The 20,927-nt window shown below is 47.6% G+C and overlaps 9 protein-coding genes across 9 annotated transcripts; 5 read left to right on the forward strand and 4 right to left on the reverse strand.

The window, feature by feature from the left end:
* Window positions 1-1,160: 1,160 nt before the first annotated feature.
* N7500_005749 (aldehyde dehydrogenase family protein) lies at window positions 1,161-2,653 on the forward strand (the record flags this gene model as incomplete). Its single annotated transcript, XM_056676893.1, has 2 exons — window positions 1,161-1,190; window positions 1,247-2,653. The coding sequence occupies 2 exons, from the start codon at window positions 1,161-1,163 to the stop codon at window positions 2,651-2,653; spliced, it is 1,437 nt and encodes a 478-aa protein (XP_056531893.1).
* Window positions 2,654-3,004: 351 nt separating this feature from the next.
* N7500_005750 (amidohydrolase) lies at window positions 3,005-4,610 on the forward strand (the record flags this gene model as incomplete). The annotated part of the gene is made up of 5 exons (XM_056676894.1): window positions 3,005-3,376; window positions 3,429-3,673; window positions 3,722-3,928; window positions 3,984-4,038; window positions 4,101-4,610. 5 exons carry the CDS (start codon window positions 3,005-3,007, stop codon window positions 4,608-4,610), a joined length of 1,389 nt encoding a protein of 462 aa, XP_056531894.1.
* Window positions 4,611-4,748: 138 nt separating this feature from the next.
* N7500_005751 (glycoside hydrolase family 88/105 protein) lies at window positions 4,749-5,852 on the reverse strand (the record flags this gene model as incomplete). Its single annotated transcript, XM_056676895.1, has 1 exon — window positions 4,749-5,852. One exon carries the CDS (start codon window positions 5,850-5,852, stop codon window positions 4,749-4,751), a length of 1,104 nt encoding a protein of 367 aa, XP_056531895.1.
* Window positions 5,853-6,461: 609 nt separating this feature from the next.
* N7500_005752 (uncharacterized protein) lies at window positions 6,462-8,350 on the forward strand (the record flags this gene model as incomplete). The annotated part of the gene is made up of 5 exons (XM_056676896.1): window positions 6,462-6,875; window positions 6,937-7,214; window positions 7,270-7,788; window positions 7,842-8,053; window positions 8,109-8,350. 5 exons carry the CDS (start codon window positions 6,462-6,464, stop codon window positions 8,348-8,350), a joined length of 1,665 nt encoding a protein of 554 aa, XP_056531896.1.
* A 1,214-nt stretch (window positions 8,351-9,564) lies between these two features.
* N7500_005753 (putative endo-1,4-beta-glucanase) lies at window positions 9,565-10,799 on the forward strand (the record flags this gene model as incomplete). The annotated part of the gene is made up of 4 exons (XM_056676897.1): window positions 9,565-9,751; window positions 9,816-10,161; window positions 10,214-10,388; window positions 10,461-10,799. 4 exons carry the CDS (start codon window positions 9,565-9,567, stop codon window positions 10,797-10,799), a joined length of 1,047 nt encoding a protein of 348 aa, XP_056531897.1.
* An 831-nt stretch (window positions 10,800-11,630) lies between these two features.
* N7500_005754 (uncharacterized protein) lies at window positions 11,631-12,197 on the forward strand (the record flags this gene model as incomplete). The annotated part of the gene is made up of 1 exon (XM_056676898.1): window positions 11,631-12,197. One exon carries the CDS (start codon window positions 11,631-11,633, stop codon window positions 12,195-12,197), a length of 567 nt encoding a protein of 188 aa, XP_056531898.1.
* Window positions 12,198-12,871: 674 nt separating this feature from the next.
* On the reverse strand, window positions 12,872-13,795 carry N7500_005755 (NPP1 family protein; the record flags this gene model as incomplete). The annotated part of the gene is made up of 4 exons (XM_056676899.1): window positions 12,872-12,972; window positions 13,038-13,364; window positions 13,438-13,502; window positions 13,566-13,795. 4 exons carry the CDS (start codon window positions 13,793-13,795, stop codon window positions 12,872-12,874), a joined length of 723 nt encoding a protein of 240 aa, XP_056531899.1.
* Window positions 13,796-14,267: 472 nt separating this feature from the next.
* N7500_005756 (Survival protein SurE-like phosphatase/nucleotidase) lies at window positions 14,268-15,263 on the reverse strand (the record flags this gene model as incomplete). The annotated part of the gene is made up of 3 exons (XM_056676900.1): window positions 14,268-14,891; window positions 14,942-15,036; window positions 15,092-15,263. 3 exons carry the CDS (start codon window positions 15,261-15,263, stop codon window positions 14,268-14,270), a joined length of 891 nt encoding a protein of 296 aa, XP_056531900.1.
* Window positions 15,264-16,046: 783 nt separating this feature from the next.
* N7500_005757 (putative ABC multidrug transporter) lies at window positions 16,047-20,799 on the reverse strand (the record flags this gene model as incomplete). Its single annotated transcript, XM_056676901.1, has 12 exons — window positions 16,047-16,145; window positions 16,202-16,641; window positions 16,695-16,854; window positions 16,910-17,116; window positions 17,172-17,481; window positions 17,694-17,865; window positions 17,920-18,813; window positions 18,869-19,268; window positions 19,334-20,232; window positions 20,289-20,451; window positions 20,500-20,544; window positions 20,629-20,799. 12 exons carry the CDS (start codon window positions 20,797-20,799, stop codon window positions 16,047-16,049), a joined length of 3,960 nt encoding a protein of 1,319 aa, XP_056531901.1.
* Between the last annotated feature and the right edge of the window lie 128 nt (window positions 20,800-20,927).

Below are 20,927 nucleotides of genomic sequence, written 5' to 3' on the forward strand. Positions count from 1 at the left end.
AATGCCTATGTGTGAGACACAAAGTCTTTATAACTGTTAGGTCAATCCCACACAAACAAAAACATGATTGTGCCCAGGCTTAATTTTGTCTACAGCACAAAGGATAGCCCTCAATTGACTTATTTTCAGCGACCTAATAAATGACCAAAGGAAGTCTACTCAGCATCAACGGAGCAGTAAAGCATTTGCATTGAGATCTATCTGAAAGACACTCAGAGCTTTGCCAGAGATGTGTGCAATAATTTAGTAACCAATGAGCCTCACTAAGCGCTCTTATATTGGGAAGCGGCTCAATTAGGAAAGCTGAAAGCCCCACCGGGCCTGCAGGTTGGGAATGTGACCGAACTTCGAATTACAACTTGGATTTATATTCCACCTGGTCATGTTCACAACCAACGGGAGTTATTGCAATAATTCTCACTAATACTGTGATCTGAGTTTCAAATGTGCCATATGTGCGCTCCTATGTACAGCTGGCCCTGGCATGATGAGTTGCTTAACCTTCCAGACAATGATCTATCGCTACCTAGGTGGCAAGCCATGGCTTTTAAGCATGGTCTAATGTCGAAAACTTGACTATTTATCAACTATGGCCCAGATGGCGATATACGTCTAGTCAGCTGATCTCGCGAACTTGTGAACTGCTGAGTCGCGACAAGGTTAAGTACGGAGTACCGCGCTCCACTTCCGTCCCTTCCCCTTCCGGGATGTCGGAAGCGCATCCGACCAGCTCCTTACGATTATTCATTGGTGCTCAGGAAAAGAAAATGAGGATGCTGGTGCCTCCCACCGCCAAGACGCCAAATTTTGAGCCTACTAGATTAGTACGGAATACGGAGTAAAACACAAAGAAACGGGAATTGTTCTCCAGAGATCGTCCGAAAATTTCCGTTTCGAGGCGTGATTAGGGCAAAAGAGATGCAGTGTTGTCTGCATGCGGTATATGCAATCCATTGCTTTGGACTAGGTGTTTTACCAGGACTTTGGGCAACCAATTGCGACTTCAAGATGCTCCCAAGGGATCTTATCAATACGTGGCATCAATCGGCTCAGCCCGGACAATGTGAGAGGTAAGCTTTGTAACATCCGTGGATATTTAAATCACCATTCTCACCCGCCTAATCCTAGTTCCCTAGTATTGAAAGGTGAAGACGCTCAAAATGACCGACGCCAAAACTTTAGATTTTTCAGTGAGTCTCCAACAGCTTCACAAGACCGATGCGATGACTTATCTTTGCCAAAACAGACATTCCAAAATGTCATCAATAATCAATTGACCACGACATCGGAGACCCGGCATGGTATCAACCCTGCCAACACTCAGCCTAATCCACCCGTGCCTGTCTCCACCCAGGATGAATTGGACAAGGCAGTAAATGCGGGTCAAGATGCGTTCAAAGGCTGGGCCAAAACCTCTTTTGACGAGCGACGTAAAGCCCTCCATGCCTGGGCTGACGCCATTGAGGCTAATGCTGATGGATTTGCACAAACCCTCACAATGGAGCAAGGGAAGCCACTGAGCCAATCATCTGCGGAAGTAGGTATGGCAACTATGTGGGTTCGCGGCCTCACCGCTATTCAGATTACCGACAACACCATCGAGGAAACCGAAGATAGGAAGATTATTCAACGCTACACACCCCTGGGTGTGGTGGGCCTCATTGTCCCCTGGAATTTCCCTATCCTGCTCGCCGTTGGCAAGATAGTCTCTGCTGTATACACCGGAAATACCGTTATTTTGAAGCCATCCCCTTTCACACCTTATTGCAACTTGAAGCTCGCCGAACTTGCAATTAACTTCTTCCCGCCTGGCGTAATTCAATGTCTAAGCGGCGATGAATCCCTCGGTCCACTGTTCACTGCTCACCCTCGGATCCAGAAAATTAGCTTTACTGGATCAATTGCCACCGGAAAGCGGGTTATGGCTGCATGTGCTACCACTCTCAAGCGATTTACACTCGAACTGGGTGGCAATGACCCTGCGATTATCTGCGAGGATGTTGATATCGATGCCATTATCCCAAAAATTGGAATTCTCTCTTACCTCTGCTCCTCGCAGATTTGCATGATGATCAAAAGACTTTATGTCCACGAGAATATCTACGATGAGTTCTTGGACAAGTTAGTCACGTTTGTTAAGACCCTGAAAGTCGGCCAAGGCACTGAGGCGGATACCTTCTTTGGACCTGTTCAAAATCAAATGCAATTTGAGAAAGCCAAAGACCTGTTCAGCACCATCGGTACTGAAAACCTGAAAGCTGCGCTTGGTGGCTCCATCGAGAATACCTCTGGGTACTTCATTCACCCGGCCATTATCGATAATCCCCCGGAAACATCGCGCGTGGTACAGGAAGAGCCGTTTGCTCCCATCCTGCCGGTCCTCAAATGGTCTGATGAAGACGACGTTCTTGAGCGTGCGAATGCTTTGGAGACCGGCTTGGGATCTTCGGTCTGGAGTAAGGATTTCGAACGGGCAACTCGCATGGCAGATCGACTCCAGTCTGGTTGTGTGTGGGTAAACAGCCACTTTGATGTAGCGCCCAACGTTCCCTTTGGTGGCCAAAAGCAGAGTGGCATGGGTGTAGAATGGGGACTGGATGGTTTGCTTGCGTACTGCAATTCGCAAACTCAGTGGCTGAAGAAAAGTTTCTAATCTTTAGTCTAGTGTCTAGTTTGGGATGAGATATTTGGATGTTGACACAGAAAGCTTGGAATAGTGACTTCAATCCATTTAACCCATTTATTCACTATATTCCGCAACATCAAGCCTCTCTCCAGATCTTGGGCAATGTGTCAATTCCAATATTCATGTGTTATCTTATCTTGCCCTGGACGCGGATCTTTCGTACATCGGCAGACTCCGTCTCCGTTGTTTTTCGTAGAACGCGGGGGTATAAAACTTCACGATATAAATGCTTTCAAAGCTGCATTTGCTAGGACTTTGACCACGTAGCTCTTCGACAGCCACTAGCACTCATTTTGAGACCCCATCAGACGTTCCATCATGTTGTATACTCATGCCACTGTTGTGACCGTGGATGCCTCACGCCGTGTCATTACCGACGGAGCGATCCGCGTAGTTGGAGATGTGATTGCGGATATCGGGAAGACAAGTACCCTTCAGGCAACGTATGCAGCCGATGAAGAGTGCGATCTCTCCGGTCGCATCATCATTCCAGGATTGATCTCCACCCACATGCACACAGCACAGACACTACTACGAGGTACAGCCGACGACCTCGAGCTGGTTACATGGCTATGCGAGAGAATATGGGTGCTCCAGGGTAACTTTACAGCGGAAGATGGGTACGCTGCAGCGCGACTGAGTATCGGAGAGATGCTTAAATCTGGCACTACATGTTTTTTGGAGAGCATGGTACTGTAGCGCTTGGGCATCCTCGTATATCCAGAGACTGACTACAATGCAGTTTGCGGATCGATATGGTTTTGACGGACTATGTCGCGCCGTCGAAGAGAGTGGAATCCGCGGCTGTCTAGGTAAGATTGTGATGGACATTGCAAAGTATGCGAAAGACGACGCTTGGGCCATGCATCCTGGCCTTGTTGAAAACCGTGAGACCTCGTTGCTTGGGACCGTGAAGATGTGGGAGAAGTGGAATGGTGCGGCCGATGATAGAATCAGAGTCTGGTTTGGTGCCAGGACTCCCGGCGGGTATGAGACGAGACTGCTATTGGGTATCACTTGCTAAAGATAAATCAGAGTATCGGACGGACTGTATAAGGAGATGACCTCCATTTCCAAAGAAAAGGGGATACCCATTACGATGCATTGCGCCGAGGTCAAGGCCGATCTTGATTTTTTCGCTTCGGTGTCGCACACCCCGATGTCATACTGCAAATCAGTGGGCTTGCTGAGTGACTCCACGGTCCTCGTTCATATGGTTCACTTGGATGACTCAGACATTGAGTGAGATATCGAGTATCTGCGAATTGATGCAATGGAAACTGATCATGTTATGAAGACTTCTTTCTTCTTCAGGAACGCATGTCGCACACTGCCCAACATCTAATGCAAAGGTAAACTGCATCATCAGCGCGATTTGTACAAAACTTGGAGTTGACTATCTGATGGCATATAGCTTGCATCCGGTATCTGCAGAGTGCCAGATCTCCAAAAGGCCGGAGTTAATATTGGCCTGGGTACCGACGGTGCCCCCTGTAACAATACATGTGACCTCCTGCAGGAGATGAAGCTCGCTGCTATTATTCACAAGGGAATCTCGCAGGATCCAACATCAGTGCCAGCCGAAAATGTACTGGAGATGGCCACTATCAATGGCGCCAAAGCACTGGGCTTGGATAAGCAGATCGGCAGCCTGGAGATTGGTAAGAAGGCCGACTTTGTGGCTATTGATGTCCGCGGAATCCATAGCCAGCCTTGGTTTAACCCAGTCAGTGCAGTTGTGTATACTGCAACTGGGCGCGATGTGGACGTCGTTGTGGTAAACGGGAAGGTTGTTGTCAAGGGCGGAGTACTTATGACGATGGACGAGGATGAAATCGTGCAGGAAGCACAGAGAAGAAGCAAAGAGGTAGTGGAAAGAGCTGGGCTGGGCAAGAAGGTACAGGGCCGCTGGCCAGTTGAGTGATTTAATAATGATTCACATTTCACGATGTTCTTATCACTCTCAATATCTACCAACTCAGATGAAAATGCCTATTTATAGCTCTATAATTCAGGTAATGCCCACATTCCATCATCATTTCAGTCATTAAGACGTTCATGCTTACAAAAGATCACGCAAAGCTTCGCCCAAAGCCATAATCGCCATGGCCTGACCGTAAGGCATCGAGGTCAATGGAATCTTCTTGTAGAAGTCAAGACAGTCACCCATCCCGGTGCCGAAGCTGGTATTCTGCAATTCTCCTTCCACATCCACATATCCCATCACAGCAGTAATGGCCTTTTCAGCAACGGGGCGGTATTGGGGACCGACATAGCGTTTTCGAACAGCCTTGAGAATACCATAGGCAAATCCAGCAGTCGCAGAGGACTCCAAGTACGAGTCAGGGTGGTCAAGGAGAGTGTGCCATGCGCCAGATGACGACTGAAGACGCTGCAGGGCCTCGCATTGTGCCTCGAGAGTATCTATCAAGTGAAGGCGGATTGGATCATTTGGTTGGAGGTCGAGCAACTCGATGATCTCAGGGATGACGATTGTGACCCAACTGTTGCCACGAGCCCAGCGGGCATCTGCAAAGTTGTGTCCGCCATCCTCAAATGTCCAGCCGTGGAACCAGAGACCAGTCTTTGTATCGAAAAGATATTTGATGTGAGTGAGACATTGCTTTTTTGCCTCTTCAATATAATGGGGTCGGTTTAGAAGCTTTCCGATTTTTGCAAGTGGCATGACAGTCATCATCAAAGTATCATCCCAGAGCTGCTGGTAGTTCTCTGTGATATAGGTGATATGCTGCATGCCACCATAACGCGTGCGGGGGAGTTCGTACATTGCCCATTCCGCCCATGCATCGAGCCACGGCAGGTAAGTGACATTGCCCGTCTTCTCATAAACATAGGCGAGAGTCAAAAAGGCGGCCATTGTATTGATGTTCTTGGTGGTGCCACCCTCAGCAAAACGAGCAGCGAACCAGTCCTCGATAATGCGCAACAGTCTCTCGTCGCCCGTCAGCTCGTAGTACTTCCACACGCCGTATAGTCCAATACCGTGTGTCCACTCCCAACCCTGCCATGACTTCGTATCAATAATTCGCCCATCGGTAAGTGGCAGCAAAAATCTTCCTGTTTCGTCTTTGATGTTGATCAAGTTGTCAATCAACAGATTGACGGTGTTGTGGATTTCAGTGCCCGTGGGCTTAGAGGACGACATTGTGTGGTTATGGGAGATTTTTTGCTGTATTCACAATCTTTTTTCCAGGAAACAAAAATAATATGTTGCTTCAGTAGGTGTGATACTCATAAGTATTGGTGAAAGATGTTCCACTAATGAGCTTTAGAGTCAAACGCCACAAAGCATCCCCGCGGGGACAAAGCGTGATTCGGGTGAGAGAAGGCCGAATCGCATACCGACAAACATACCTTGAGACTGAACTTGTCCTATACCCACCGGAATACGCGAGTAGCCTTCGGTCGCCGGGGTAGTCGATCCCCGGACTCCCCAGTGTGGAGAGAAGACTAGCGTCATGTCTCCTCCTTTGCCAAGAAAGCCGGGGAGACGAAGAAGACGGAGGTGACTGCTTGACTCGGTTTAACTCGATTTAACTCCCGGTTAATATGATATTTCTAGCAGTTGACGAGCCACATGACTGTTTCAGTCGGTCAATCATCTTACATGCGGTTAGGGCAACTTCGTGAGATCATGCACGGCCCCAACAGCAAAGGCCCACGGCAATTATAAGTCCGAGTGAATATCTCGCTTTCCTGTTCCCTGTATTTCCTAGCCAACTGCATTATCGCACTTGCTTCTTTCCATTCGGCCATGGCTGAGGGTAAAAGCGAACCCCAGCAGGGGATTGAGACAGCCCCTTACGAGGACGCTACAGTGCCTGGCGAGGGGATTGAGGTAGTACAAAAGCATCACCCAAAAATTGACATGGGGGAGTATCAGAACAAGCAAGACATCTCGCATGTTGAAAAGATTCTTTCGGGCGATGACCTCGCAAAGGATAACATTGACATCACCCGTGTGGACAAGGAAATCCAAGCATATGCCGCCCACAGTCAGGTGGAAATAGACGATGAGACTAATAAGCGCCTCAAGCGTCTAATTGATCGTCGTGTTCTCGTTATCATGATTTGCACATATTTCCTACAGGCTTTGGACAAGGGAACAATGTCGTTCTCGGCCATTATGGGAATCCGAACGGACACAAATCTGGAGGATGGGCAGAAGGTATGTGATTCTTCCTCAAGTCTTGTCACTTTAAACTCGCTAAGTTTATTCCGCCCGATAGTACTCCTGGTTGACTACGTGTATTTATATCGCTGTGCTCATCGTCGAATACCCCACGAACTGGATCATTCAAAGAGTTCCAATCGGCAAGTACTTGGGCATCAATATCTGTCTATGGGGTATGATTCTGGCACTCCATTCGGTTTGCAAGAACTTCACTGGGCTGGTGATCGTTCGTACCCTCCTGGGTATATTTGAGGCTTGTTGTCAGCCCATTTTCGTGACTCTTTCCTCGATGTGGTATAAGCGAGAGGAACAAGCGGCCACGGTAACATATTGGTATGTGGACTTTCCTCTGTTACAGATATTTTATATTGATATAATGGTAAAATAGGTACATGATGAACGGAGCACAGCAGATTGTCGGTGGCTTGTTGGCGTACTGTTTCAGTCTTATTGTAGGAGACACAGTGCTTAAGTCTTGGCAAGCACTCTTTTTGACATATGGATGTGTCTCCGTTGTATGGGGGCTCTTCGTCATATGGTGGATGCCTGACTCCCCGATGCGAGCGAAGTGCTTCAGCGAGGAGGACAAGCGTCTTATGGTTGAACGTCTTCGTTCTAATCAGACTGGTATTCAGAACAGACAGTTCCACTCATACCAAATGTGGGAGGCGTTTCGCGATCCTCAGATGTGGTGCTATTGTGCTGTTCAAATGTTCACCACTCTCCCTACCAGTGGTCTAGGCGCATTCTTCGGCATCGTTATCAAGGGCTTCCACTTCACTACATTGGAAACTCAGCTGCTCGCCATGGTGCTTGGCGCTTACATTATCATCGTTCTGTTGTCGTCTGCATGGCTTGTGACCAAGTATAAACAGAACACCCTCGTGATGTTGTGCTTCATCATTCCGTACGCATTTCCCATTGCTCAATGTACAGCGAGACTATACTGACAACTTGAAGGTCTTTCATTGGAACAATTGTGCTTATGACGGTCGAAAACACGACTTTGCCCACCAAGGTGGGCCTTCTTATCAGCTACTATATCACGATGTCATTCTGGTCCGCCCAAACTCTCACGCTATCTATGGTGTCGCGAAACATTGCTGGCCAAACCAAGAAGTCCACTGTGGTAGCTGCAACATTCGTCTCATGGGCTGCTGGTAACGCAATTGGTGAGTATCTCAGGCTTCCTGTTGAAATGCTCAGCTCCCAGCTAACAGATAGAAGGTCCTCAGGTGTTCCTCGACAAAGATCAGCCACGGTATCACATTGCCTGGAGTGTTCATCTCGCTTGCTATGCCTGTATGGTCTCCGCCGTCATCTTCCTCCGCTTTCATCTCAAGCGCGAGAATGCCAAGAAGGATAAGCTGGTGGCTGAGGCAGGCCTCACTGCAGCCGATCCAAACCTCGTTCATGCATTCGAAGACAAGACAGACCGGGAGAACCTGAACTTCCGCTACGTTTACTAGATACCCAAGATAGCTGTGTTGGTATGCGACATGCTTGTCGCCCTACTCATCTAGCCGAGCTCTTGTCAACTACATGTATGTACTCGAAGCTTTTTGTTCTCCAAAATTGCACTCTGAATACATGCAACTTCCCAATATAGCGTAAATAACATTTCAAATCCCCCTGACATTTGCTCCCTAGCGTTTGGCTTAGGCGATTAAATAGGCTGGTAACCGAGTTCATATACGAGATTTGACGCCAGTTACCCTGACCTGCACCCACAATCCAAACTCTTCATTTTGTTAACAATCATATAATATCATGCAAAAGCTGCTATTTATACTGAATATCTATCATACTCCCCCATGTGAAAGTTTTCATCACGTATTTGGCTATTGAAATCACACGTCAGAAATGTGAAGCTCGTGGCACTGTTCATTACTTTCAGCCTGGATCAACGCGGCAATTCGCAAGACTTTGCCGGAGTCAGTACCTTACCTTCGGCCATACTCTCCGTCTTGGCGCTTGATCCATGGCTGTTAATATATCACCTTTTGCACTATCTTGCTCGTGAAGGTATCTCGCTTCCACAATCTTTTCTTCTTTTTTTGGGTTTTCTCCTTTCGCCTGACTCGAACGCTAATCTCGATCAAGGGACATAAGTTCAACATTAAAAGGTTCGATGCATAGCAAAATACACGCTGTCCTGATGGTGCATTGCCCAAATAGTGCCAAGGGCGCCTACTGACACTCCAGACGGGCCAGTGTGTCAGTTTTGAATCCTAACTCGATGCGCCTGACCCCTCACCTTAATTTGATGATTTTTTTCTTCTTGATGGACTCCTATCCTGAGCTATCTTGACACGGAGTCAGCACGATATCCGCTGGTGGCGTTGTGAAATGCTGCAGAAATGTCCCGAGGCTTGCCTTTATCCGTGCAGAATGGTGACTTTAGTTCTGCCGAAGTCGCGTATGTTGTATATGATTGGTTCCATTAGTTATTTCATATAATTAAAATTATCAATCCGGGGTAATTCAGGGATATTCACCCGGAAGTACTACCCATGATCCCGAGTTGTACTCTTCTCCCTCACTATAAAGATGGCCGTTTCGCAGTTCCATTATCTGGGATAACCAAGGGGCAAGATTCAATCTCGCTATCAATTCTTCAATCAAGAAACCGGTTTAGTTGGGACTTCAACTTATTTGTGCTGCCTCCTCGGATAAAACCGCAATGTATAGCATTCTCGGTCCCGCTCTGTTTGCGTCTCTCGTGGCAGCCCACGGTCACGTCACCAACATCGTTATCAACGGTGTCTCTTTCGATGGATGGGACATAGGAAGTTACCCTTACACAGACTCGCCTCCAGTCGTGGTTGCTTGGGGTACCCCAAACACTGCCAATGGCTTCATCAGTCCAGGTATGCTATGTCATTGCGGTCCAATTTCATCGAATCCGGTTCTCTTTCTGACGTTGTAAACTAGATGCGTACGATACATCGGATATTATCTGCCATCTTGATGCTACTAATGCTAAAGGTCACGCGGTAGTAGCCGCCGGTGATCGAGTCTTTCTCCAATGGACTCCCAACTGGCCAGAATCGCATCATGGACCGATCATCGATTACCTCGCTAGTTGTGGAGCGAGCGGCTGTGAAACTGTGGACAAAACTAAGCTTGAATTCTTCAAGATTAGTGGTGTCGGCTTAGTTGATGGAACAAATGTTCCAGGGATTTGGGCCGATGATCAACTGATAGCCCACGAGTCGGGATGGATGGTCGAGATTCCTTCCGACATTGCTCCTGGGCATTATGTCTTGAGACATGAAATGTGGGTAGAGCTCTTTGGTTTGTCGAGAAAGGTTGCTAATCTCGGTGTAAAGCATCGCACTCCATGGTGCAGGTACTGAGGGTGGGACCCAGAATTATCCCCAATGCTTCAACCTACAAATCACCGGCTCGGGCTCGGCCAAGCCAGCAGGTGTTTTGGGTACTGATCTGTACAGCCCAACGGATCCTGGCATCCTCGTGAACATTTACTCCTCTCTGTCAACCTATGTGAGTGATTAAGACGTTGCCCTGGCCAATAACTCACCCGATTCCTGTCTGTCGCTAATTTCAATTTATCAGATTGTCCCGGGGCCAACCCTTTACAGTGGTGCAGTCTCAATCACACAAACTACTTCGGCAATTACCGCAACTGGCACCCCAGTGACAGGGACGGGTGGTACTACCGGTGGCACTAAAACCACTACAACCTCCAAGACCACCACCACAACACTACGGACTACCACCACTAGTAAGGCCACAACCACCACCACCACTTCTGCTGGTGGGAGTAGCGCAACCCAAACTGCCTACGGCCAGTGCGGGGGAGCGGGCTGGACAGGGCCGACTATCTGTGCGCCACCGGCAGCTTGTTCTTCGTCAAACCAGTGGTATTCCCAGTGCCTTCCAACTGCTGCTTAGATCTACCTTGCATGAGACTTACGAAGATCCTGTTGCTGGAGGAGAGATTCGATGTATGAGCAGGAAACGAATGTCATTGATGAAAGATACTGATTTGAATTAATTTGAGCCAGCGTGGGCACCTTATATACCTTTGTATTGCACTGAGTTTTGAGTAGACTTGGACAAAGATGTATGAATTTGTGTTCAATTCGGCCTAAAGTGCAGAAACATATTCACTAGCTCTTGACCAGTTGTTCGCCGACTGTTGAACTTATTATATATTTTAATGCCTTTTCAGGCTTTGACCTAGTTGGATGTTCAGCTCGACATATAGTCCACATAATTTCTAGCTCTTTCCGCTTCTCAGATGCTATCTTGGTTTCCGGTGTCCCAACGTCGACCGGCTAGTTCTTCCAAACTTCGATTACCGACCATAACATAGGCCGTGGTCATCTTCTGCCGCCCTTTTCGAGGCCAGCGGTGATTGTTCCTGAGATACAGTTATATACAGTATATTTCTATATCAAATACTATGACAACCTGTATAGCACTTAGATCGTCTCTTTTCACGTTTGCATCACTAAACCCTCAAGACAGGATATAAGGCCACTAACAGGGTCTCTTCTCCGAAGCACCATTATGTCCGAATTTCCTGCCTAACATAGATTCAACCTTTTCAGGGTACAACTCCTGTACAGAGGGAAAGTCCGAGCCCGGGACCCCGGTCCGGGGAATTTGACCCGATGTGGGTTCGTGCCTGTTTTGGGCCTGTGCACGTTAAGGACGCCCCGATTGACTTAGCTGCAGTTAAACGGCTCGTGCCGAGTCAGGATTTCATCTGGCGCTAGCATGCCTCCTGTGCCTTTTTACTCCGCTATCATCAGATCCGACACTGCTCGCATTGTCATTAAGCTAGGCTCAAATTTCACGACAGTCCCTGGACCAGGGATCCGAGTCATTGCCTTTGCCTCCCAATTCTACCAGAACGGCTCCCCCAATCATGGTTCCTTCCAGCAATACACTTTGGCCCAGTCCGAAGCTGTTATCCCACTTCCCGATGGCCTCTCCTTCGAAGAAGGCGCAGTATTTCTTTTCGTCGTCCTGACTGCCTTGACTGCATGGATCACGATCGGCATTTCGCTCGACACCAAGTACACCCCCGCAGACAAACAGGCAGTCCTGATCTGGGGCGCATCGAGCAGCCTGGGTACATTTGCCGTTCAGTCAGCTAAGACACTCGGCTTCACCGTGTACGCCACGGCCAGTCCCAAGCACCATGACCTCGTCAAAAAGATTGGAGCCAATGCGGTTTTCGATGACAGGGCAAGCGTTGTCGTCTCCCAGATCGTCAGCGACGTAAAAGAAGATGGTGTTAACCGGAACACTGCGCTCTGTGTTGTCGATGGAGCTTTTTAGCCAACATTGGATGTTCTGAAGGAGACTTAGGAAGATGCACCTGCCAAGGTCGCACACTTCCCCCTTCTTCCAGAAGGTCACCCTACACTCGACAACACCCAAATTACTTTCAACTTCCCATCTATGGACGAGGTCGTGAGAAGCAAGCACATGAACGAAGTCTTAATGGATGGCTAAAGCCCGGTCTGGAGTCCAGCAAAGTAATTCCCAGCCCCAACATCCAGATTGAGGATGGCAGCCTTGGAGGAAGCCACGCCATTCGTACTTTTTATGTCATGCTTGAGCCATTCCAGAGTTAAACTCATGAACTAAAACTATCTGATAGATAAGTGTGAATAAAAACACCAATCTCCTTAAATGGACAATATGCTAATCAAATGAATTAACCGTAAAATAGCTGCCTCTCTCTCTTAAGCCCCTTTCTATCTAGGTTGTCGTAGAACCCAATTAGTCTTCTGAAAAGCCTAACCTTAGGCATACGGTCTAGGCTGGACTCGCAACGAGCTAGGGGTCGAATTTCTATCAAGCGCCCCCCCCAAAGCTCGAAAGTGTATAGAATTGTAGTCTTAGCGTTAATTAAGTCGTTGGCGTAGGTTTTACAAGCTTGTCATAGTATTGTACTGATTCTGACTGCCTAAAATAATGTATGTGGAAATCTATGTGCTTTGACAGTTCTAGAATTTTGCCTTTGCCAGGTTGTTGACAAAATTTGGCTCGTTGAAAGGAACATTCCCTGACCCAAAGTCCGTTGTATCCAAGGCATTTTGCACGACAGCTGGGTGTTTCACGTTAGATTCCTAGCTTCTAAACCTTGCAGGAATGTCATGGTGGATAACTTACTTGACATTGACTCCCAGGCAACCAACGGCTGTGTGCCACCCACGGTAGTCGTTAGGCCACAGGCATGATTGACAGGCCAAACGGATTGGTACTTGATCAGAGATGCAGTGCCATCAAGCGTATATCCGTCTGTACTACAGTCCCAGCCGCCATGTGCCGACGGGCAAACGGCCAGGATGTTCGAGGCAGTGGTACTTGTGGCGTCGGAAAGCCAGATAATAACTCCTTCCCAATCGTGGCGATGACCGAGATCCGTCGAAGGCGAATCCTTGGGGAAATACCAGGAGTACATCAGGGCATAATGGTCGCCTGAAGCACCGCCCCTCACTGTGGTTTGCAAAAGGAAGCCATTTAGTCAACATATCCAGGGCTAGTCAACGCATGATTTGGGAAAGCTCACCATATATCTGCCCCGTACTACTACTGCACTGGCCACTTGGATCTCCTGTTGGTTTGAGACCGGCACTACATGATACATATTAGAGCCACAGTCTGAAACCCCTTTCAAATAGAAAATTATTTACTCACTTGGTGTTCCCGTTTGCATCTACGGCCGGGAAAGGCACGCAGCCATTAACAACATATAGATCTGGCTGATAGGCCAGATATAGGTCCCCAGTAGCACCAGCTGGAACTGTCTGAGGAAATCCAACAAGCTGGTCGGATGCGACTGTCCCTCGACGCGACAACCCAGCCGGGCTAGCCGTCACAGGCAGCACAGTGAGAGCAGTTAACCCGACAATCAGTCGGGGAATCATGTCGAAATAGAATGTGAATACAGTCAGCGTGTGTGATAAACAAATAGTTTTCCTCGAAATATTTATACTGCCGTGCTCATCCCGTTAGATCGACATGTCTCTTATCTTGGCGACGATCTCGCTTTCTTCGAGAGGTTTACTCCGGTAACTACGGGCTTGAATCCCGATGAAGTATAGTGGATGATAACAATCCAATAGGTCGCTTTTCGCGCGTGGGATAGATAGCTCCGGTGATTCGCCGTATATTCCTTAGTTTCTCCGATGCAAAATGTCTCAGTCAGCTCCTCACACAATTTGACCGCTTATTCAGTTGAGATCTAGTCTTTAATTGAGGCTACTGTGGATTCAGTATACAGTAGTGTTCTTTGTGTGTATGAAGGCCACATATAAGTATTCTCTGTAACTCGGCATGGCTAAATACAACATGAGGAACTTGATCTTCACATCCTTGGCACTGGCGTTTTTGCACCAATCAGGGTAGACAAGTCAACAAATTGCCCAGGTTCTTCAAAACAACCCCCTGTATTGTAGCGTTGGCATCGCTTTTCGAGGCTGCCATCCCGACTGAGACACTTGCATAGCACCCAGACGCTAACGATACTTCAAGTTCGCTTGGTAGTCTCGAACGGCCGCACGTGGTCACATCATCTGGAGTGATAAACGGAAGTGCGATATGGATACGAGAGAGTACAAAAGAGAAATCGGCCGGATTTGTGCATCTGGAGTCAGAAACCTTTCCGAAGTTGACGTTCAGCCAGACATCGTCCGGTAAGTACGGTTTTCCAGCAGCAACTACCTGGTTTGTTAAGTTAGTCGCCAAATCGGCATAGACATTGCTATAGTGAGGCCGCGTAGTATTCCATGAAGTCTGGGAGCCAGTAGCGCCGGAAAAGGCGATAGCGGGGATTCCAGCGTGTGCAGCATAGGTGGCGGCGCCCACTGTGCCAGAAACGTAAACTGTGAGCCCAATGTTTTTACCGACATTTGGGCCTGCGACCGCCAAGTCCGGAGGGCCGTTGAAGAATTGCGGGGCGCGCGAATCGATACCGTATTTCATAGATGTCACTGGGTAGCTATTAACATATCCAAGTCGGGGCTTTTTGTGTCGTCAGTATACCACTCAGTAACTGCGGACACATTACTCACCTCTGAGGAATTGAATCCCACGGCCGGGCTGCCAGAAGGGCAACTATTGAACTCGCACGGTCCAGTCAAGACAGTCGGGGTTTTTTGCTTTGATCCTATAGCGACGAGTCAATAGAGGAGAGGCATGTAGGGGGGGCTGGCACAACACACCCGTGCCACTCTCGTTCTCAGCGGGTGCAGATACAACAACTGAATTCCCAGCCGCTCCTAGGGACTCAAATAGAGCGCGGATATTCACTTCCGCCCAGCCATCATCATTGGATGAGATGATGTTTACTGCACTCGCAGCCAGGGGGAAGATTGCAAGAATGGGAAAGTGCATATTCAAGGCGACCAGGAACGTTGATACAATGTAGAATCAGGGGTTGTTCGGATAGTTTTGTATCCTCAGATGCTAGTCTTTCTGCACACGCATGCGTGTCGATCTTCCCGTGATCAAGCTTAGCTGCCGGGATGTCACCGGCTCGGCTCGAATACATAATGCACGAGCAGAAATTTAATTAGGAGATCGTCTTCTGTCTTACCTTGAACTTTTACGTGTCCAATATTCGGATGAGTTTTAAGGGCCGTTGCAGTAAGAGTGTATCTATGCAAAATATATATTGTGCTGCTTCAGACATCTCGTCTCAAACGATCATATTTGCAACATAGCAAGTCAAAATTGAATCAGCTACACAAATATGAAACACAAAAATGTATGGTATCTCTTGAACAATGCGGTAAAGTGGATTTTGTGGCCCTTAGGGCAGCTTGCAATGGGCTTTGGATCAGTACATTGTCAACAACTTTATAAATCAAAGTACCAGTCCTGTGAATGCTCTGCTGTAACGTTTCGATATAGCGTAAGTAGTATCTAAGTAAAAAAAACAACAAAAAAACATCAAATTATCAAAAAGGGAAAGTAACAATAAAAGAGACAACTATGTAATGAGGTCCGGGGAACACATCATCATATAATCGCCAACACAAGAGAAATGAATGTGATCTAGAAAACAAAAGAAGAAAAATGTACCAAATCTTAATTGTACCCCAAGGTGAGGAAAATATATTTGCATGATGACACGCGAACGCAAGCACAGCTCAAGCTTGGCTTGGTAGCCATCATTCATTCAGAACGGGCACTTTTCGTCTTCTTGCTCCGGAGTTTCATCATAAAGAAGACCAAGGCGTATGACGAGATGCAGAAAAGGGCAGTAATACCCGTCTAAAAACAGCTTGTCAGCATCGCAGACTAGGCCAAATCAGCTAGGGTATACTCACATCTCTCCACGAATAGTATTTCTCTTGAAGATTGAATGTTTTCGCGTAATCAGAACCTTCAGAGTACGGACAGAATAGACATGTCCCAGTCGAGTTTCCATCAGCTAGGTAACCCGTCTGCGCGGCGAGGAAATCGGTCATGTACTGGCCGCAGGTCTGGCCAGACGGCGCAGAGAACTGTACAAATTCCGATGGTTCACATTCGACCTTGATATCCCAGACCACTTCGCCAAACAACCCTCCAACCAAGTAGTTGAAAGGGTCGAGGTAATAGATCCAGTATCGCCAAAATGGTTGCATGAGGGAATATGGAACCACCACACCACAGAAACTGATCAGGCCGGCACCGATCAAAACGGGGTTCATCACAGCTGCAAAATACTCGTTCGGTGCGTACGCCGCAATTGCCTGTCCAATGGAAGTGTATAGTAGCTCATAGACTGTCTTGATGTTAGGTTTCCCCATTAATCGTTGAAGTTTTGGTATGACTTACAAATCATCTGAAGATACACGTGCCCAGAAACACTGGCCTCCAATGGAAGACCTGCTGTGAAGTACCAGCATGCAAAGTAAAGCGTGGCGCAAATGATGAGATATGGGATTTCAGTCAGAGTCTGCGCTCCAATGAAGGCGCTCCAATGATAGGTTTTGGACTGCATCATTGTTAGTGATACTGCTATGCCAGTGTGTCTCCTCTAGCGCGCTAACCTTCTTCTCTCGAGTCTCAAAAATATCACGGCTGTGCAGGAAAAATGGCTGCATCTGGTTGATGCAGCCCGGAGCGACGAAGATGAAATTGAAAATCGCAAATAGTCTCAATTGAAGGTCGAAAGTGCCATTTCCAATCTTCCAGAAGGTGAAACCACTGAAAAGGGCCGCGAAAATATGGAGAATGATCTTGTTCCACATATAGTCCTATCTGAAGGTAAGCATTTGTAATCGAATTTGGGATATGATTGCAGTGACGTACTGGTGAGCGCCAGATATGAATGCTGAGACGCTTAGAGACCATCTTGAATTGGAACCAGTGCGAGGTCGCATAGTCAGCAGTATCTTCAACATACTCTGAATCATTTTTGCTAGACTCGTTAAGTGCATCAAGCTGGGAGAGTGCTTGCTTGCGCTCTTCTGACTGGTTCCAGATTTCGACCCAATCCTTTTTGTCTGTAGTACCGCCTCCTTGAACAACATCAATAATATGCTCTGCTGGGTTTGCATCGGGGGGCATGGCGCTCCGTTCCGATTGAAGTAGTCCAAAATTTTGGTCGAGTCTTTGCCAGCTGTCGGCACAAATCAGTCATGATTAGTGGCTTGTCTTGACAAATTTGCTCGAAAGGAAACTCACTTTCTCCGAAATATGTCATTTTGCCGCCCTTCGCTAGTAACAGGAGACCATCAAATGCATCAAATAGCACAGCAGATGGTTGATGGATTGTACACTAACTGATTAGTACGATGGAAATATATTATAGTATATTGAGAACTAACCAACACGGCTTGGCCGCCATCAACGAGTTTTCGAAGGAAGCGCACAATGTTGAACGCACTTTGTCCATCAAGACCGGAGGTAGGTTCATCCAAAAACAGCAATGTGGGCTTAGCAACAAGCTCAACGCCGAGGGTCACGCGTTTGCGCTGTTCAATGCTGAGTCCAGCTCCAGGCACTGTGAGTTATTAGCATCGCTGTCCAGTGGCATCAAGGCTTCAACCAAACTTACCTCCAATGAGTGCTTCGCTGATATCACCCAACTCCAAAAGGTCGATTATATGCTCAACATAAGCGATTTTTTCTTCATGTGAAACCGTTGAGGGTTGGCGAAGAACGGCCGAAAATTCTAATGCCTCCTTGACGGTGGCTGTCTCGAGATGCACGTCCATCTGTTCACAGTAGCCCGTAGTGCGCTGGAAGCTAATTCCAACGGGGTGACCGTCAATTAAAACTGATCCATAGATCTCTCCGCTATCCTTGCGCTGGGCAAGCACATCCAATAATGTCGTTTTTCCAGCTCCAGAAGCTCCCATAAGAGCAACCAAGTTTCCAGGTTGAACAAATCCAAACACCTTGTTCAAAAGCTGTTTCTTCTCGCCGTGGAATGGGACATGATAGTCGAGATCTTTCCATGTAAAAGTTGATTGCTTGACCGAGCCCAAAAGTGCGCCAGAATCTGCCTGTTTTGGAGATTCCGACTTCTGTCCTCCTTCCTTTCCGTGGGATTTCTCGCTGCCACGCCTGTAAAGCAGAACAGATGAACCACTTTGGCTGTTCCTGAATTCAAGCCCGATAGAAGTCACAAAGATAAAGAAAATCCAAAATCCAACGAGGATACCAAAACTCCTCCAGATGTGGTGGACTGAATAATTGAATTGCTCTCGGATGTATTTTTCTCCATCAATGATGCCTTCATCGTCGCTTCCAAGGACAGAACATCCACGGTGGGCAGACGCTGAGTCGGAGTATCCACTGCCGTACGGAAGATAGTCTGGCTCTATGCATGTAAATTTGCGTCCAACAAATTCATTGGCCATAAGTGCTTCGAAGGCATATGCTCCGGGGTTGAGGTAAAAGATCCATCGAAACCACACATGCATCTTTTCGAATGGTATAATATATCCTGCGACTTGTCAGTTTCGGAAGTTTTACACCAATGACTATGTTCAAATACTCACCTCCATAGACAAAGAAGACGGTGGAAAGCAAACCGGATATTTTGGACGCATTTCCAAACTGTTTGCACACGGCACCGATAGCTCGGAATATTTGTACAAAACACAACGTCTGCACAATAACGACGATCCAAAATGTGAAGAACTTTCCTGCGTCCATTTGAAGAGCAGACATGAAGTAAAGAATGAGCGAGAAGCAGGTCACCTGGAACATCACAACTGGTATATCGGTCATAGCGTTGGCAATGGCGAAGGCCGTAGGGCGGTAGAATCCGAATCGCTTCTGACGAGAAAGAATTGGCCGGCCCATGAAAGATGCAGTTGTCTCAGACAGACTTTCAAGAAGGAAATATAACACAGGGAAAAAGCAAACACCAGGGCGCAAGAAGATTGAGCTCGAATCCTTGTAATCTCAACAGTCAGCTTGGTCTTCTTGAATTGTCTCAGACGGGGGTGTTTCTTAATTACCTCCGGCAGGTCATAGAACAAGCTTCCACAGACCAGGGCCTGGATTATAGCGGACCCAACCTTCACAAATAGCGAGAGCTTATCGCCCCAGATAACCTGAAACTGGCGCAGGGCACAAGCGGCAATCTGATCCCACAGATTCGCCGTATAAACACTGCTATTTCGAGGAAGATGCTGCTTCCGCTTTTCACTGGATACTGCAAGCTTAAGGTCTTCAGCTTCGTAGCTCAACTTCTCAGGGTCCACAATGGAGGCCATTTGATCTTTGCAGATAGAACTGTTTTGATAGCAGCTTTCGAAGTCCTCGGGTGTATTGGGCACCTTCTCTTCCCAGCCGGGTCGGATTGTGCGTTCAGTAACAACAGTGACTGAGGTGAGGAAGTCCGCGACATTGGCACCCTTAGGACAGATGAACCCAAGGTCTTCAAAGTATTTCCTTGCCATACGACGAGGACCATAGTAAGTGACATGACCTTCAGCCAGAACAAGGACCTTATCGAACTGGTCGTAAATACCATTGCCGGCTTGGTATGTAGTGGTAATAATCGTCTTGTCATTTCGATCCGCTTCCCGTCGGAGCATGCGAGCAAATTCCACCGCCGATTTTGAGTCCAACCCCCGGGTCGGATTGTCCCACATTTGGACTGGACTTTGCCCAGCCAGAACCTCGGCAAGAGAGACGCGTTTACGCTCTCCTCCGGATACACCTCGGATGTACTCGTTTCCTACCAGGTTTTTCTTTGTGTGTCCAATTCCAAGTGACTCTAGGATATCGTCACGCTGGTTTTGCACAAAGTCTTTGCGGTTTCTCAAATGCTCTGGGCGCTCGTTGGGAATTTTATTTCGAAGGGCAAATTTCATTGTACGATTGACGGTCAGAGTTGGGAAGTGAAGGTCGTCTGTTATGGGTGCAATCAGCATCGAACTACACAGACCACAAGTCAGGGCTGCATACCTTCGTTGTTGAACATAATCTGCTGGCGGAAGCTCTTCGCAGCTATATGATCCATGCTTCCATAATTAGTTTCACCGGTGACTTCGTCGAAGCTATCCCGATCATTGGAGAGCACTCGAAGGAGGGAAGTGCATCCGGAGCCTGGGCGTCCCAGCACAAGAAGCTATATTGTTAGTTAGGACACCCATTTTCTCGAGCTATGAGAGCATACCATTTCCCCAGGCTTGACTTGACCTGCAACATCCTTCAGAATTGTCTAAAAGCTGTCAGTTTATGATAACTGTATATTATGGTTTGATATGCCCACTCTCTTTGGGCGGTCGCCGCGCTTAAGCAGTACCCCAACCTGTCGTGGGTCCACCTCTGACCATAAAGTGCTTCCTAAAGCGGCATCTGGTGCAGTGACTCGAACGTTCAGATCGCGGAAGGTGACTGTGAGTCGTTTGCGAATATGGCTGTCGCCGTGTTCCAGGTCGACGGGTGTCGCTGTGCCGGAGGATGGAGTATCCATAGCGGAGGCGTATATGCCTGGAAGTAAAAAGAGTGACTACTAGCGATGGTATCGGTTAGAATGAGATTGAAGGAAAATACCATGATCTCGAGACGCAGAAGAATTCTTATACTATCGCGGATTTATCA

The sequence above is a fragment of the Penicillium coprophilum genome (assembly GCF_028826855.1).
Source record: "Penicillium coprophilum strain IBT 35676 chromosome Unknown utg000004l_segment0_segment0, whole genome shotgun sequence".
Classification (NCBI taxonomy): domain Eukaryota; kingdom Fungi; phylum Ascomycota; class Eurotiomycetes; order Eurotiales; family Aspergillaceae; genus Penicillium; species Penicillium coprophilum.